Source organism: Heterocephalus glaber, unplaced genomic scaffold (assembly GCF_053883595.1).
Source record: "Heterocephalus glaber isolate CG9 unplaced genomic scaffold, H.glaber_assembly_v1.0 deba00000071, whole genome shotgun sequence".
Taxonomy (NCBI): Eukaryota; Metazoa; Chordata; class Mammalia; order Rodentia; family Bathyergidae; genus Heterocephalus; species Heterocephalus glaber.
Genome location: NW_028258137.1, coordinates 17,889,471 through 17,907,069, shown reverse-complemented (window position 1 = coordinate 17,907,069; position 17,599 = coordinate 17,889,471). Strand labels below are relative to the sequence as shown.

Sequence of the window (17,599 nt, the reverse complement as noted above, 5' to 3'; positions counted from 1 at the left end):
TGGGTTGTCTATTAATGAGCTGTAAGAGTTCTTTTTATATTCTGGTCAAAGGTTATATGCATTATAAATATAGTCTGTTTAAGGACTACTTTTCATTTTCTTAACGATGTCATTTAAAGTTCTAAATTTTGATGGAGTCTCATCAATTTTTTTCTTTTATACATCATGTTTTTTATATCCTAGGAAATTGCCTACCCTAAATTCATAAACATTTTCCCTTATAATTTCTTCTTAAAGTTTTATAGTTTTAGTTTTTCATATTTAGGATCATAAGTCCTTTCAAATTATTTTTATGTATGGAAATAAAGGGTTGAGGTTAATTTTTTATATACAGATACCAGGTAGTCTAGTGCCATTTGCTGAAAACAGTCTTTTCCTCTGCTCTTGAATTGAGCTTATGTTCTATAAAATGTTAATGTTAAATCTTTCAAGACTCAGTGGACCATATATGTGTGGCTCTATTTCTAGATTCTCTGTTTTATTCCAATGATCTATGTCTTTCCTTACATCAACACTGCCTTGATTACTGTAGCTTTAGAGGAAGTCTTAAAATTAGGTTCTAAATGTCTTCCAACACTTTTTTTTTCTTTTTCTTTTTACTTTTCTAGGTCCTTTGAAGTCCTACATACTTTTAAATTTTAGTATCCAATTTTTCATTTATAGCAAGTATACATAGACCTGATTTTTTTTCCCAAGCCAAACTGTATCCAGCTTTATTAAAGATACTTTTCATAAACAATCATGGTATTTCAGGCAGGACATGGGCACACAATCGTTAACAGTATACAACTTTCAAACTCCCTTCTTGGATGGACTACCAAAAAATCAGAAAGCCACTATAAAATCCATTGAAGTCTTCATTTGATGCTCTGAGTAGGGAAAGTTTAGAGTGAGGGTCGACACTTCACATTTAGCATGTTGTTTTAACAACTTTTCACAAGTCGACCCTGACTTTCAGAAAATGAAATGAAAATGGCAGAATTATCAGTCTGAAGATCGGCAATCTAGAAAAGGAAATCATTGTTCTTGTGGGACAGCATCTCAACGTCACTGGCAAGTCCAGAATGCTTGACACACTGGTAACATCAATTTTTGGGAGTCAGGTCGCAATAGGTCTCTGGGCTTAAGGGAGTTAAGGCTATGCTGATGGCAGAGGAAAGGAGGACATAAAATGAACTGGGAGTTTTCCCATACCACAAGGCATTTGTGCCAAAGTGGCCACAGGTGTCAACATCAGGGAATCCCTCCTCCTGGGAGCCAAGAGGAAGTCTTTCAAAACTAGCAGGGAAAGATGCTTTCCCCACATCAATCCAGCTTTGGAGACATTGTACTAGTGACATATACTCCTTTCCCAAAAAACAACCATGAAGTGTTCTGTGTGCTAACAACATAGCTTAAAAAAAAAGTAAAACAAAATTCTGCATTTTTATAAAACTTGATAAAAAATAGTATTTCAAACTGTACAGTCACCAGAAATACACAGTTATCAAAAATGCACACACTTCACTTGGCATCTCCAGCACCTTCAGCTTTTTGTGCCTGGTCTGTTTTAGCATCTCCATTTTCTGCAGGGTTATTCCCATCCTTGCCGGCATCAGCTTTTCCCTTTTTCCCTTTGGGTACCTTCTCTCCCTTCTTTGCAGGGGCCTTTTTAGGCTTGGGCTCTGGCTTTAGAGGAGCTGATTTAGCACACAACCTTGCGGATCTTCTCTGTGGTTCGTCCTTCACCTTGGCTTTATCACTTTTAGCATCCCCTTCAGCCTTTCTCTTGGGCATGGTGGCGACGGTGGCCGGACGCAGGCACTGGACGCGAGATGCAGCAGTGCGTGGCTTTGGTCAGTCCGCAGGTCGTTCTCGCCTCTTCCTCACACTGCTCCAGACCTGAAGTTTTATATGTACCTTGTGTTTTCTAATCCTGCTAAATTCAAATACAAGTTCTAGGGGCTCCTAGAGATTTCTTAGTATTTTCTCTGTAGATGATCATTTCGTCTACATATAAAGATTTTACTTCTACCTTGCCAATCCTGTGCTATTTGTTTATTTTTATTGCCGTACTATTTTGGTTTGGGCCTGTGTTTCAAAGTTTAATGGACAGATGAAGAGTAGGCATGTCTGCCCTTGTTCCCCATCCTAGGGAGAAAGCATTATATCTTCTCCATTCATATAAGGCGTTTTTGCTGGAAGTATGGAGTACATGTCTTTGATCTGTTGAGAAGGTTCTGTTGTACTTCTAGTCTTCCTGATAGCTTTTACCACGAACAGCTGTAGAATTTAGTGCAATACTTTTTCTCCAACTACTGACAGGATCATATGGCTTTTTCCTTTCCTCTGTTAAAATGATGACTTTTGGGGGTGGATCTTCCAGTGCTGAACCAACACTGCCATTCCTATAATAAAACCACTTTCTACATACTGCCAGATCTGACTTCTAATAGTTTGTTTTGTTAAACAAATTTCTATCATACTTTTTTCTATCATACTTTTTTTTTCTATCATAGTTCTGTCATACTGTTAATACTTTTTTCTTCTATTATCTTTATCCAGTTTTAGGATTAGCACAATGTTGATTCCCTAAAATGAGGGGAGAAGTGTTCCCTTTTTTTTTCTGCTTTAAATGTTTGATATAATTTATCAGTTAAAATGTATGTGAGCCTGTTGTTGTCATATAGGTAGGTTTTCAAGCTAGGAATATACTTTCTTTAATAGATGCTATTCAAATTTTGTATTTCCTCCAGAGTTAGTGTCATTAATTTGTCTTCCAAGGTACTTCTTAGAAGTTGTCAAATTTATTTCAAAAAAGATTTTTGTTATATGCTTTCTCTATCCTTTTAAATTCTGTAAAATCTGTGGTAATGTCTCCTAGATCTTGATATTGTAATTTAAAAATGTATAATTGATATTGTGTAATAGGAAGAAAAGATCTAAAGGAGCAGGGGAATTGGGAAGGGTAGGAGAAAGGAAAGAAGGGAAAAGAAAAAATACGAGAAAAGGAAAAAAGTGGAAACAAAGTCTTTGCAAATAGGGAAGGGTGGAGGGGGTGAAGGGAGGGCAGGGGAAGGGGAAAAAAATAAGAACCAAGATACTCATGTAATGGTACAAGATCCCCATGATGAATGTAACTGTATTTTATACCTAAAATGTACCAATAAACTTAATGGGAAAAAAAATAAAAATAAGTAATTTATAGAACCTAGATGTGGGCTATATTTATTTTTTTCCCTCTAATTTTTTTTTGCTGTTTCTCTTTTCTTGACCATATTTGTCTTTATATTATAAAATGCCTCGTATCCTCTCTATAAATAATATGTAACCCAATCAGTGAAAGAAAAAAGACTCCCTGAAAATAAGACCTAGCCAGAAAATAATCACCCTGGAAAACTAGAGATCAAAAAATGCCAGGGCTAGGCTGGGGATTTAGCTCAGTGGTTCTGCTGCCTGCCTCTCAAGTGCAAGGTCCTGAGTTCGATCCCTGATACAAAAGAAAAAATGCCAGTCTCAGTCAGCCTATCTTGCCTTACCTGCCATCACTGTTCTCTTGCTCAGTGGCTACTCTGTAAGGCAGGTAGGTCTTATTTCCAGGTATGTCTTATTTTGGGGCAAAAACGGAAGTACATGAATTTCAATGAAAACTTTCCTTTTTTATTTTACTGTAAAACAAATACATATTAATAAAAACATTCTTCTATGAAAAAATAAAAATTTCATAACAAAATAATTAGAGAGCAGCAATGATTAATATACTATGTGGGTCAAATCCAAAATAGTGTGAAAAAATTCAAAGCAATAAAATCTGAATATACATACCTCTTTCATCTACCGTAGGCTAGCACATAGAACAGAGCTAATAGTCATGATTTATGTCACTCACTCCAACTACAGTTAACATTTACTGCTTTCTTCAATCAGACCAGGAAAGACAAAGCTTCAGAAATACCATTGTGGGGGGAAAAAAACCAAAACCATTGTGACTACTAACAAGCCATTAAACCTTTCACCCCACCCTCCCCTGTCCTGCCCCCACATACTTGAAGCATCTCAACTATTTTATCTGCTCTGTTAATAGATTGGCAAAACAGATGTTTTATAAAACTGCAGCAGTCCTGTAGAACCAGAACTCAAAGCTTGTAGTAACATTATTTGTATTCAAAAATGGATTGAATAAGGGGCAACTAGGAAGTTATCTGAACCTATGGAGCCCTGTGCATATACTGTGGATAACAGGACAGCTAATGCTAAATCAGGCTGTTTTATCAAAAAGTTAATTACTAGGATAAACTAGTATCCTAGTAGCTTGTTGAATATAACAATATTACATTCAGTCATTGTAGTTTTAGATAGTGGTAGATACATAATTCCTGACAGATAAGACCATTGTTTAAAATAATTTTTGTGTGAGCTTTAGGTGTGTATTAAGCTGCTTCATTTTTCTCTGAAGGCAATACAATGGGGAAAGATGAGTAGATACTCCCTTGTATTTGCCTAATACACCGAAAGGTTCTTTATTTCAAGCCTGGTCTCTCTTGTTTGTTTTTTGTTTGTTTGTTTGTTTGTTTGTTTTGGTACCGGGGATGAACCACTGAGCTAAATCCTCGGCCCCAGCCTGATCTCTCTTGGGTATATAAGACCAGTGCACTAACCCATAAGCCACAAAGCCATCCTACAAGACACTTTAAATATAGCTATCCATTGCCTTAACTACTAATAACTCCTCCACATTTTCTTTATTTTTTAAATTTAAAAAAAGTTAACATGTAATATCAATACATATTTATGGGGTACAGTGTGATTGGGGGGGAGGGTTTGTTTTCTTTTGAGACAGGGTCTTGCTACACAGACCATGTTGGTCTCGAACCCACAATCCTCCTGCCTTAGCCTCCCCCAGTACTGGGATTACAGGTGTGCACTGCCATGTCAGGGTCCCAGTCTGATGTTTTGATACATGTATACAATCTGTAATGATCAGTTTTGAGTAATCAGTGTATTTATCACTTCAAGCATTTATCCTTTTTTTGAGATTAGAAATAACCTCTTCCCTGCTTTAAAAACTGGATGAATGTAACCAGGTGTGGTGCTATACACCTATAATCCCAGCTATTCAGGAGGCTTTGCAGGAGAATTATAAATTCAAGGCTAAAAATAAAAAAATTTTTAAATGAATTTAAGGCTATCTAGGCAACTTAAAATAAAAAGGGCTAGAGACATACTGGCAAGGCCCTTGGTTAAATCCCCAGTACTGCAATATAAAAAAACCTTGATGTAAAAAAAAAAATTTTTTTTTAATTAAAAAAAATAAAAATAAATTAAAAAGAAACAAAACCTTGATGTGGCAGTGTTTTACTCTGACCCAAAGTAATAATAGTTGTAGTTTTGGCCTTTTTTTTTCTTCAGAATTTTTTTTTTTTTGGTACTGAGGATCAAACTCGAGTCCTTATGCTTGGGCAGCAGGGGGCAAAACCACCGAGATTTTTTGAGACAGTATCTCATTCCAGTTCAGGCTGGCCTTGAACTCACTGTGTAGCCCAGACTAGCCTGAAACTCACAGCAATCCTCCGGCTTCAGCTTCCCAAGTGCCAACATTACAGTCATGTACCACCATGCCCGGCAATAGTTGTAGTTTTAAGGAGAATTTAATTCTTATTTTCATTACTACATATGAATACCTTTTTAGGGATTTTTTGCCCTTTTTATTTTTTTCATTTTGTATTTTAAGACAGTTGTTCATATCTCTTTTCACCTGATTTTGTGTAGGTAGTTCTTCTCTAACAAACTGATGATATAGATCTTTGTAGTTGAGTTGTTTAAAACCACTAATTATCAATCAAATAAAATTTTGGGGCTGGGGATGTAGCTCAGTGGCACCTCTGCCTGCCTTGCAAGTGCAAGGTCCTGAGTTCAAGCCCCGGTACCAGGAAAAAAAAAAAAAAAATATATATATATATATATATAGTAATAAAAAAATAAGAACCAAGATACATCATGTAAAGGTACAACTTCCCAATGGTGTATGTAACTGTATTGTATACCTAAAATGTACCAATAAACTTAATGGAAAAAAAAAAAGAACAGCCTGAACTACATAGCAAGGCCCTATCTCAAAAGAACCCCACAAAAATAAATAAATAAAAATTTAAAAAATAAAATAAACTGTTTGTGTTTTTCTTATTAGTATTGACTGTGCCGGTATTTTGAAACTCCGCAATTCAGATATAGAACTTCGAAAAGGAGAAACTGATATTGGCAGAAAGAATACTAGAGTACGACTTGTATTTCGTGTACACATTCCACAGTCCAATGGAAAAGTTCTTTCTCTGCAGATAGCTTCTATACCTGTTGAATGCTGTAAGTAAACGTGTGAATTTTTGAAGAGCTTATTTGAAATTGTTTATTTTCTGTTTATGATGTGATTTGTGCATTAGGATTATAAACTGATGCCCAGTGTGGTGGTGCATGCCTGTAATCCCAGCACTGTGGAAGCTGAGGCAAAAGGGTCACCTCAAAAGTTTGTCCCAATAGGGACATCTTAGCAATTTAGCAAGAACTTGGCTCAAAAAATTAAATTTAAAAAGGGAGGCTGGGCCCAGTGCTGGACATGGGGAGTATAAATTGAGGGCTGAGGCTGTAGCACAGTAGTAGATTGGTTGCCTAGAAGGCATGAGGTCCTGGGTTCAATCCCCAATACTGTCCTGCCCCCTGAAAAAAAGTGTAAACTGAGGCATGAGATCTGGGATGTTGGTTTGCTTTTCTCATATGGAAATGAGCCAACATGAAACTTAAAACTGCTGGAAGTGTAGCTCAGTAATATCATACTTGACTACCCCTAGGTTTGATACCCCCTCCCCAATAAAAAAAAGAATATAGAATGAGGGCTGGGGATGTAGCCCAGTGGCACCACACCTGCCTTGCAAGTGCAAGGTCCTGAGTTTGATCCTCGGTATCCCCCCAAACAAAATTTTTTTTCATTGTTTGAAAAGAATGTAGAGTAAAAAGTAAATTTCCCAATAACCAGTTCTTCTTAGAAGCAACTATACTACCAGCTTCGTAATTATCCTGACAGAGTGTTCTATAGGCAATCATATGTCTATTTTTTTTTTAGCAAAGTAATTAATAGGTTTAATTTAGCAATAGTAATTAAGTAATTATAGAGTAGTTTGAGTTTTTGAGATCCAATCCCTTTTTTTTTTTTTAGTACCGGCAGTCGAACTCAGGACGTTGCACTTGCGAGGCAGCCAGTGGAACCACTGAGCTAAATCCCCGGCCCACAATTACTCTTAAAATGATGTTCTTTTTTTTTTTTGGTACTGGGGATCAAACCCGGGACCTTGCGCTTGCGAAGCAGGTGGTGGAACCACTGAGCTAAATCCCCGGCCCACAATTACTCTTAAAATGATGTTCTTTTTTTTTTTTGGTACTGGGGATCAAACCCGGGACCTTGCGCTTGCGAAGCAGGTGGTGGAACCACTGAGCTAAATCCCCAGCCCTTAAAATGATGTTCTTGCCAGGAGTGGTGGTGCATGCCTATAATCCCAGCACTGGGGAGGCTGAGGCAGGAGGATCTCTGCAAATTCGAGGCTAGCCTGGGCTATGTAAGTTATGAGTTCCAGGCCAGCCTGAATTAATAGACCCTGTTTCAAAAAAAAGACTTCATTATTATTATTATTATTATTATTATTATTATTATTTTAGTACTAGGAGTTTAACCTAGGGCGTTGCACATGCTAAGCAAGCACTCTACCAGTGAGCTACATTCCTAGACCTCTTTTTTTTTTTTTGGTACCCGGGATCGAACTCAGGACCTTGCGCTTTCGAGGCAGGTGGTGGAAGCACTGAGCCAAATCTCCGGCCCCTAGACTCTTATTTTTTATTTTAATACAAGGAAGGTCTGGGTGTGGTAGCGCATGCCTGTAATCCCCGCACTTGGGAGATTGAGGCAAGAGTATCCCCATGAGTTTGAGGCCAGCCTAGTCTACATAATGAGTTCAAGGCCAGCCTGAATTACATAGCAAGACCTTGTCTCAAAAAAAAAAAAAAAGACAAGGAAGGTCTCACTGAGTTGCCCACCTGGCCCCAAATTTGTTTTTTTGTTCTGTTAAAATTTTTTTTTTTTGGTACCAGGGCTCGAACTCAGGACCTTGTATTTGCAAGGCAGGGGGCAGAACCACTGAGCTAAATCCCCGGCCCCTGTTTTGTTAATTTTAAAACAAAACCAATGAGACAGCCAGAAACAGAATTTCTATTCAGCTGCTCATCCCTACGCCTACTAGCAGCATTTTCCTGTAAACAGGGATTATCTGCAGTTCCTTCTGGTAATGGTTAATAGATGCCTCCAATCACATTTCAGAATAGCAGTTTCCATGTTAAACTTGTAATCTTCCTATCTCATCCTCTCAAGTAGCTGGGATTAGAAATAAGTACCACCATGCCCAATTGATTTTAATTTTTTTGTTCATGACAAATTAATATCTTATTGCAAATATAAAAAATGTATTATAATACAAATAGAGTTAATTTGTATCCTTCAGAGATAGTCACTATTAACCTTTTTGTTCAATAATGTTTGCAGTACATAATGTTTACATTCCTGTGTAGATTTGGTGCGTGTATATAACACATCTTAATTCCTTTTTTTTGTCCCCTTTCGGTCCCCTCCCTCCATCTGCCAATCCCCTTTCCATTTGAGAAAGATCTGTCTTCCTTCTTCCTTCTTCTCATTATCTGTCTTTTATTTTGCTCTTTATTTATACTTTTTTTGTGTTTCTCAAAAGTGAAACCACATGTTATTTAAGCTTTTATGTCTGACTTATTTTACTTAACATTATGGTCTCAAGGTGCATCCATTTTCCTACAAATGACTCAAATTTATCTTTATGGCAGGATAGTACTCCCATTGTGTGTAAATACCATATTTTCTTTATCCCTTCATCTGTTGATGTACATATAAGGCTGCTTCCAAGGTCGAGCTGTTATGAATTGTGCTGCTATAAACATGGGTATGCATGTATCACTGTAATATGCCTTTAACTTTTTTTTTTTTTTTTTGCCTTTATCTCTTTAGGGATGATGTCTAGAAGGGAAATAACTAGGTCAAATGGAATTTCTAGTTTTAGTTTTTTAAGGAATCTCTAAACTGATTTCTATAGTGGTTGTACTGATTTACATTTGCACCAACAGTGTAGAAGGGTTCTTTTTCCCCCAAAGCCTTCCAGCTGTTGTTATTGTTTGATTTCTTGGGGGATTTTGGGGTTTTTTTTTCTGGTACCAGGGATGGAACTCAGGACCTTGTGCTTGTGAGACAGGCGCAGTGGCCACTGAGCTAAATCCCTGGCTCATTATTTGATTTCTTGATGATGGGCCATTCTGTCTGGGGTAAGATGAAATCTTAGTGTTTTAATTTGCATTTCTCTAATGTTGAACATGTTTTTCATGTGTTTATTGGCCAATTTGTACTTCTGTGAAATGTCTATTCATTTCACTTGCCGGTTTTTTTAATTGGGTCTTTTATTTTGGGGGTCTATTCTTTCTTCTGGTTCTTTATATTCTAGATATTAGTCCTCTGTACATAAAAGCTAACAAAAATGTGTTTCTGTTTTGTAGGTTGTCTCTTTACTCTGTTGGTTGTTTCCTTTGCCGTGCAGAAGCTTTAATTTTAGTGCCAGGGATGGTGGTGCATGCCTAGAATCCCAGCACTCATTTGCCATGAGTTTGAGACCAGCCTGGGAGACGTAGTGAGTGCAAGGCCAGCCTGAATTATTTAGAGCAAGACCCTATATCAAAAAACAACAGCTTGAACCCCAGGGAATTCAAAAAAGAAAGAAAAGAAGGGCAAGTGTGGTGGTGCACACCTGTAATCCCAGTTCAAGAGGCTGAGGCAGGAGAATTACCACAAGTTCAAGGCCACTCTGGGCTGCATAGTGAGTTCAAGGATAGCCTGAACTGTATAATGAGACCTTATCTCAAAATAAAAAACATTAAATAAAAGAAAAAGAAGAAAAGCCAGAAGTAGAATCTCTACAGTAGCAGCTTAGAACCACGAGTTAATGTCAGAGAAAGGGATGGCACGAAAAATACGTTATAAAAATTGATAGTTTAAATAATGACTGTGCACTAAGAAAAATAGATTATATTCTATGTGCCTTGTGAGGGTTCAGAATGCTTGGTCACTAAAGAAACATTTAGGGGGCCAGGGGCTTAGCTCAGTGGTGCTGCGCCTGCCTCGCAAGCACAAGGTCTTGAGTTTGATCCCCAGTACTATAAAAAATAAATATATTAAAAAAGAGAAATATTTAGTCATCTCTTAAAATTTAGTATTTTATGTTTCAGTTATTCAGAAAATTGTCCAAACTGGAAGACAGATGTTGCAATAATGTTCTTAATATTTTCCTGATTGCCAAGCGTCACTTTTTTGCCTGTAGCAATTATTTTTTTTGGGGGGGGCGGATACTGGGATTGAACTCAGGACCTTCACCTTGCCAGGGAGGCGTGGCATCACTGTAGTAATTTTTTAGATACTTGTCCTCTCTTTTTTTCTCTCTCTCTCTTTTTTTTTTTTTTTGGTTTTTGGAAACAAGGTCTCACTACATAGCTCAGGTTGCCCTTGAACTTACTATGTAGCCCAAGCTGACCTCAAATTTGCAGCAGTCCTCCTGTTCAGCCTCCCAAGTGCTGGGATTATAGGTATGAGCCACCACACCCGGCTTGTCTTCTCTTAATTATACATAATATAATTATATATATTTGACCTTATATGATTTTATAATTAAATTTATAAATTTTAATAGATGGTTGCATGGGAAAATATATTAAAGATGGGTAAATATGTAGTTTAGTGGTAGAGTACTTGCCTAGCATGCACAAAGCACTGGGTTCAACCTCCCACCACAGGGGAAAAAAAGATTTAAGCTAAAAAGAAGAAAAATGAGGTAAATGTGTAGGAATTAATATAAAGTTGAAGACATTAATTTCTAATTTCTTTACAGTTATAGTCTAAGAAATAATTTTAAGATTACATTAATTTAATATAGCTATCTTGTTTTCTAGACTGCTTTGTTCTTTTAGTAAGAATTGTTATCATTGTCTTGAATTTTGAAATTAATCTCAAAATCTGCTTGTATTTTTATTTTATAGCCTGAGTTTTTTTATGTATGAAATATTTTAAACTAACATCTTTTTCTCAACTCTTAAAAAACACAGCCCAGCGGTCTGCTCAAGAACTTCCCCATATTGAGAAGTACAGTATCAGCAGCTGTCCTGTAAATGGAGGCCATGAAATGATTGTGACTGGGTCTAATTTTCTTCCCGAATCCAAAATCATTTTTCTTGAAAAAGGACAAGGTAAATGATATAAGTTGATTGACTTCAGTCTGAAAGGCAAAAGGATGAGCTAAATCATTTAGATATTTTAGTAACACTAAACACAAAATAGGTTTACTAAAGCTCCAGGCATCATTTATACCCTGGATTTTATTATAAACCAAACATTTATTAAGTTTTCATGTAAATGTCAAATTCTCAAGCTGGATGTGGTGGGTACACATTTGTAATCCCAGCATTCTGGAGGCTGAGGCAGGAGAATCACTACATATATGAGACCAGCTTGGGTGACACTGTGAGATCAAAGTTACTTTAAACTACATAGAGACAGTGGTGCCGCTGCCTGCCCTGAAAGTGCAAGGACCAGAGTTCAATCCCCGGTACCAAAAAAATAATAAACTACATAGATCCTGTTTCAAGAAAAAAAATCTCCTTAAAGATGTCTTAAAAATAGAGGAATTCTCTGAGCATTTCTATTCCTACATATATACACTCAAGAGAATTGAAAACATACCACACAAAAACTTAAATGCAAGTGTTTATGGAAACATTCATAATAGCCACAAATGGAAATAACCCAAATGTTCACCAATTGATGAGTGAATAAGCAAATCTGGTATATTCATATAGTTGGGTATTACGTAGCCATAAAAATTAATGTACTAATACATGGTGCAACATGGATGAACCTTGATGATAATTGTACTACTTTAAAAACCCAGCACAAGCTGGATGTGGTGGCACATCCCTGTTATTCCAACACTCAGGAGGCTGAAGCAGGAAGATTGCTCCAAGTTCAAGGCCAGCCTGGATTACATAGTGAGTTCAAGGCCAGCCTGGACTACATAGTGAGACCCTATCTCAAAATAGAAAAGAAAAAAGCCAATACAAAAGATCACAGATAAACTGGGCATGGTAGCACATGCCTATAATCTTGCCATTTAGGGAGACTGAGGCAAGAATTTCACAAGTTCAAGTCCTACCTGTGAAAATTATTGAACCTGTATCTCAAAAAATAAGGTGTGCAAGGTCCTGAGTTCAATCCCCAGTACCACAAAAAATAAAATAAATAAATAAATAAACAAGGGCCAGGTGTGATGGTGCATGCCTGTTATCCCAGCACTTGGGTCGCTAAGGCAGGAGGATCACCATGAAGTTAGAGGCCAGCCTAGGCTACATAATGAGTTTAAGGCCAACCTGAACTACATAGAGCAGCCATGTCTCATAAATAAATAGAAGTAAAATTTTTTTAAAAACCAAGGACCGGGGATGTAGCTCAGTGCTTCAGTACTGAGAAAAAACACACACACACACACACACACACACACACACACACACACACACACACACACACACACACACACACACACACACACACACACACACACACACACACGCCATGTATTATATGGTTCCATTTACATAAAATGCCCACAATAAGCAATCTACAGAAATAGAAAATAGATTATGGTTGCCAGTGGTTGGAGGGAGGTGTTAATTGAAGTAACTGCTGATACAGTGTTTCTTTTGAAGTTAGGGGAAATTATCTGCAATTAGTGGTGATTATTGTATAACTGTGAATATACTAACAAACTCTGCCTTGTATGTTTTATTTATTTATTCTTTTTGTGTGTGTGGTACTGAGGCTTGAACCTAAGACCCTTCACACTGAGCTACATTTCCAGCCCTTTTTTAGTTTTTTGTCTTGGACCAGTGTCACACTAAGGTATTAAATTGCCCAGTCTGAGCTTATACTTGTGATCATCCTATCTCAGCCTTCCAGAGTGTTTGGATTACAGGCAACAGGCACGCGTTACCACACCTGGTTTGCATTATATTGTTTAAAACGATGAAATTTATAGTATATGCGTTATATCAGACCTTTTGAAAAGGTAAAAGAATTTCATGTTCATCAGTGTTTGATTTTATTCCTTCTTAAACATATTTAAAACATTTCTAGGGCTGGGGATTTAGCTCAGTGGCAGCACACCTGCCTTGCAAGCCCAAGGTCCTGAGTTTGATCCCTGGTACCAAAAAAAAAAAGTTCTATCTTGTTCTTTCTCATCTTTTAAATATTTAAAATAGTTGACTATCATTTTTACAAGAATAATATAAGCAGGGCCGGGGATTTAGTTCAGTGGTTTCGCCGCCTGCTAAGCAAGCAAGCGCAAGGACCTGAGTTCAATCCCTGGTACCAAAAAAAAAAGAATAATATAAGCAGATACTTAAACATACTTCCCAGTTTAAGAAATACAATTTAAAGACTTCTTGTTGACCCTTCTCAAACAGATCCCTTGCTTTTCTTTATAGTTCTAGTTTATATAGTTTTTTCCTGTTTGGGGATTGTCTATAATATGACATGTATTTTTTTCTAAAAATTGCTTTTTTTACAAGTCAACATTAAATGTTTAAACATTGATCCACATTAATCCATGTAACTGAAACTTTCACATTCACTACTATGTAGTTTTTTACTGTATGAATATGTACCACATTTTATTTTATTGTCCTTTCCTTACTAGACATTGAGTTATGTCCCAAGTTTTGGCACTGCTGAACAGTAGCTAATAATGCTGCGATGAGTGTTCTGGTTCTTCTTATCACCTGGTAGACATAGGCAAGAACATCATAATTTTTGCATTTTGTTAGTCTAATAGAGGTAAAATGGAATCTTAAACTTTGGGTGTGAATATTCCTTTTATCTTGTTTTTATGGGCTTTTTGTGTTTCCTATTTCATGTTGTTGCCTATTTTTTGCATCATGTTAGTTTTTCATTTTTTTACTGACTTAGAAATCTTGATATATTTCTGAATGTCAAAGTAAGTTACATAAGTATCTCATCTTTTTTCACTGTTCCTACATGTCTGTTTTGAGTAGTTTCATCTTCCTTTGAACATGTGACAGAGCAGCAATTCTTTTCCAAAGATGGAATGGATTACTTGGTGAGGGAGCAAACTTCCCATCACTTGAGGTGCACAAGTTGGTTGGTCACCACTTGGTGGGCTGCTCTCAGAGGACTTTCATGATAGAGGGGTAGAGTAAACTCTGTGGAGTCTTATAAGCCAGTTGGCCTAACGTCTGTATCCCTATTTTTCTCCATGGTTACACTTTCTTTTCATATTGGAAATCAGTGAGAAAAAGATTCTCTTTGCCTTAAATGTGATACTATATGCATGAGATTTTGTTTGTATGCTTTCTGACTTAAATTGCTTTTAACTGTACATTGTTCCTTTCAACAGATGGACGACCTCAGTGGGAGGTAGAAGGAAAAATAATCAGAGAAAAATGTCAAGGGGTAAGAAATTTGCCTTTTCTTTTTGTTTGATACTAGGGATCGAACTTAGGACCTTGCATTTGCCAGGCAGGCACAGCGCCACTGAGCTACATCCCCAGCTCTTGCCTTAATTCTTAAGAAATATGTAAGAATCTTATGAGAAAATGGAATAATGGTGATTTATGGCATAGATGAGGATATTGAGTAGTAAAAATATAAATTAGAATTTTTAGAAGTTTGAAACTAACACACTTCTGGTATTAAAATTAAAGTTTAGGAAAAATAATCTGTTTCTTTCTTTTCTTTTTTATATATTAGGAAAAATTTGTCAGATTTGTAGCACATATGTGTAATCCCAGCTCTCTGAGAGGCTGAGGCAGGAGGCTCACATGTTTGTGTCCAGCCTAAGCAGTTTAGCAACTTAGTGAGACCTTGGCGCAGAATAAAAAATAAAAAAGGTCTGAGGATTTAGCTCAGTGCAGAATCTCTGGGTTCAGTCCCCACTACTGGAAAAAGAAAAAGAGAAGTTAGAAATGAAATAAAAATTATAGATTATTTTACCATTAATTTATTTATCTGAATTCAGTAAAGAAATCAAAACATTCAATAAAAAACAAACACAGTAGCCAAAAAATAGGAAAATAGAGATTTGTATATTTAACATACACTATTCCTAAGTCCTCAGATACCTTATTAAGCCTTTCAGAATTCCACGCTGAAAGCTGTGGTCCCTTATTTTCTTTGGAATGGAGATAAAGTCTCCTCTGAGATAGGAAATACCATTTCATTTCAGTGCTTGGTAGACTCATAGCATTTAGGTTGAAGGTTGTATTTAGTGTGTGCTTAAAGATTTTCACCCTTCCCTCCATAAGTTTTTTTGTGGTACTGAGGATTAAATCCAGGGACACTACCTCTAAACTACATTCCTCATCCTTTTTTATGGTTTTTTGTTGTTGTTCTTTTTTTTGAGATGGGTCTCACTATGTAGTTTGGGCTGACCTTGAACTCTATGTATCCCAGGCTGGCCTTGAACTTGTGACTATCCTCCTGCCTCAGTCTACTGAGTGCTGGTATTACAGGTGTGCTCCACCACGCCAGGCTTCTTTTTTATGTTTTGTGAGACAGGTTCTCACCAAGTTCCCCAGCTGGGTTCCAACTTGCCATATCTTGCTGCCTCAGCCTTTTTTTTTTTTTTTTTTTGCTAACAGGAATCAAACTCAGGACCTTGCACTTGCGCGACAGGCGGTGACACCACTGAACAAATCCCTGGCCCCCTGTCTCAGCCTTCTAAGTAGCTGGGATTACAAGCATGCGACACTGGCTGAGCTAATATGGATATAGATTTTGTGTAATGTGAATTTAGAATATATAGAATATTTTCAATATAAAGATTATGATAGGAAATCTAAACCATGATGCTGTATGAGAAATAGTAAACATGATTAAAAACCAGAATGGACTTCCTGTTAAAATATATAGTAATTTAAGCCGGGTGTGGTGGCGCACACTTGTAATCCCAGTACTGGGAGGTTGAGGCTGGAGGATCACGGTGAGTTCAAGGCCAGCCTGGGCTACAAAAGGTGACCCTGCCTCAAAAAACCAAAAAAAAAAAAAAAAAAAAGATATATAGTAACTTATTCAGTAAAGTATTTTGCTACATTGCTATATATTGTGTGACATGCCTTTTATTTCTGCTACAACTAGCAACTCAGTTGGATAAGTAAAAAGCAATTCTTTTTTTTTTGTACCACGGATTGAACCCGGTACCTTGCGCTTGCGACGCAGGCACCGGAACCACTGAGCTAAATCCCTGGCATAAAAAGCAATTTCTTAGGTGGGCATGATAGTGCATGCCAGCAGTCCCAACTTTGGGGGAGAGGCTCAAGTTGGAAGATCACTTGAGCTCACTGCTTGAGTTCAGCCTGAGCAACAGAGTGAGGCCTGATCTCAAAACAAAAAAAGTAGTTTTTCTTTTAATGATTAAAGAGTTTGTCTCTGTCAGCTCTGAAATATCTGTATGTATAGTAAATCTCCAGATGACTTATTGACCAGTGGATATACATATGATGGGAGAGCCTTGTAGTTAAGGCTCATGAGTTTCTCTGAGTTTAACAGGTGCATTTCATTTTTAGTTCTGAGTGTAACACAATCTTTCTTTCCCTGTTCCTTAGGTTCACATTGTCCTTGAAGTTCCTCCCTATCATAACCCAGCAGTTACAGCTGCAGTGCAGGTGCACTTTTATCTTTGCAATGGCAAGAGGAAAAAAAGCCAGTCTCAACGTTTTACTTACACACCAGGTACGAGTTGTTGTGATGATTTACTGTAGAGTTTTCTTTCATGAATAAAAAGTTATTCTGTGAGTCCTATATTAGAATGCTTAAGGTAGATGATTATAATCGATACAAATACCAATATGCTTAATATAAAATTGTATTGACTTTAAATATTACATATGCCATCAGTTATTACTTTGTAGTGATTTATTTTGAGGAAATTAGAAGATGGAATATAGCTTTGAAGTCTTTTCAGAAGGTGTCAGGAATCATCAGCATTTTAGGAAGAGCAAGTATTTGTATTTGTGTGCTCCTGGGTTGTGCCATGTTTTTTTGTTTGTTTATTTGTTTTGGGGGGACCAGGGATTGAACTCGGGTCCTTGTGCTTGTGAGGCAGGCGGTGGAACCACTGAGCTAAATCCCCAGCACTTTCTCCTGGCTTGTGAACTGCACTTGTACCCTTATCCCTGCAGAAAGGCAGCATGACCACTTTGTAAGTGTTTTCATCTTAACCATGCCCACTCAGCCAAAAAAAAAATCTTAGGGCTGGGGATGTAGCTGAGTGGTAGAATATTTCAAGGAACTACAAAAAAGAAAGCCCTCTTACTGGAATTCCATTGCACAAGCAGTAGATGTACCATATTATAGGCTGTGGAGGATATAAAATTAATGCCAGAGTTCCTGGTTTTATAGCTACATACTAAAAAAAGAGGTATCCATACCTCTTCTTGCAGCAATTGTGTA

General features: G+C 37.1%; 1 protein-coding gene and 1 pseudogene across 8 annotated transcripts in view; one reads left to right on the top strand and one right to left on the bottom strand.

The window, feature by feature from the left end:
• Positions 1-17,599, top strand: part of Nfatc3 (nuclear factor of activated T cells 3) — a 122,846-nt gene that overhangs the window by 67,564 nt on the left and 37,683 nt on the right. For all 7 annotated transcript variants that reach the window (XM_087213833.1, XM_021256811.2, XM_021256812.2 and 4 more), the window contains 4 exons: positions 6,167-6,339; positions 11,188-11,328; positions 14,547-14,602; positions 16,753-16,879. In XM_087213833.1, coding sequence (XP_087069959.1) covers positions 6,167-6,339; positions 11,188-11,328; positions 14,547-14,602; positions 16,753-16,879 — 497 coding nt within the window. The remainder of the gene's footprint in view (positions 1-6,166; positions 6,340-11,187; positions 11,329-14,546; positions 14,603-16,752; positions 16,880-17,599) is intronic.
• LOC101726475 (non-histone chromosomal protein HMG-17 pseudogene) lies at positions 698-3,201 on the bottom strand (annotated as a pseudogene). The gene has a single exon (XR_015452808.1). The product of XR_015452808.1 is annotated as a non-histone chromosomal protein HMG-17 pseudogene (transcript).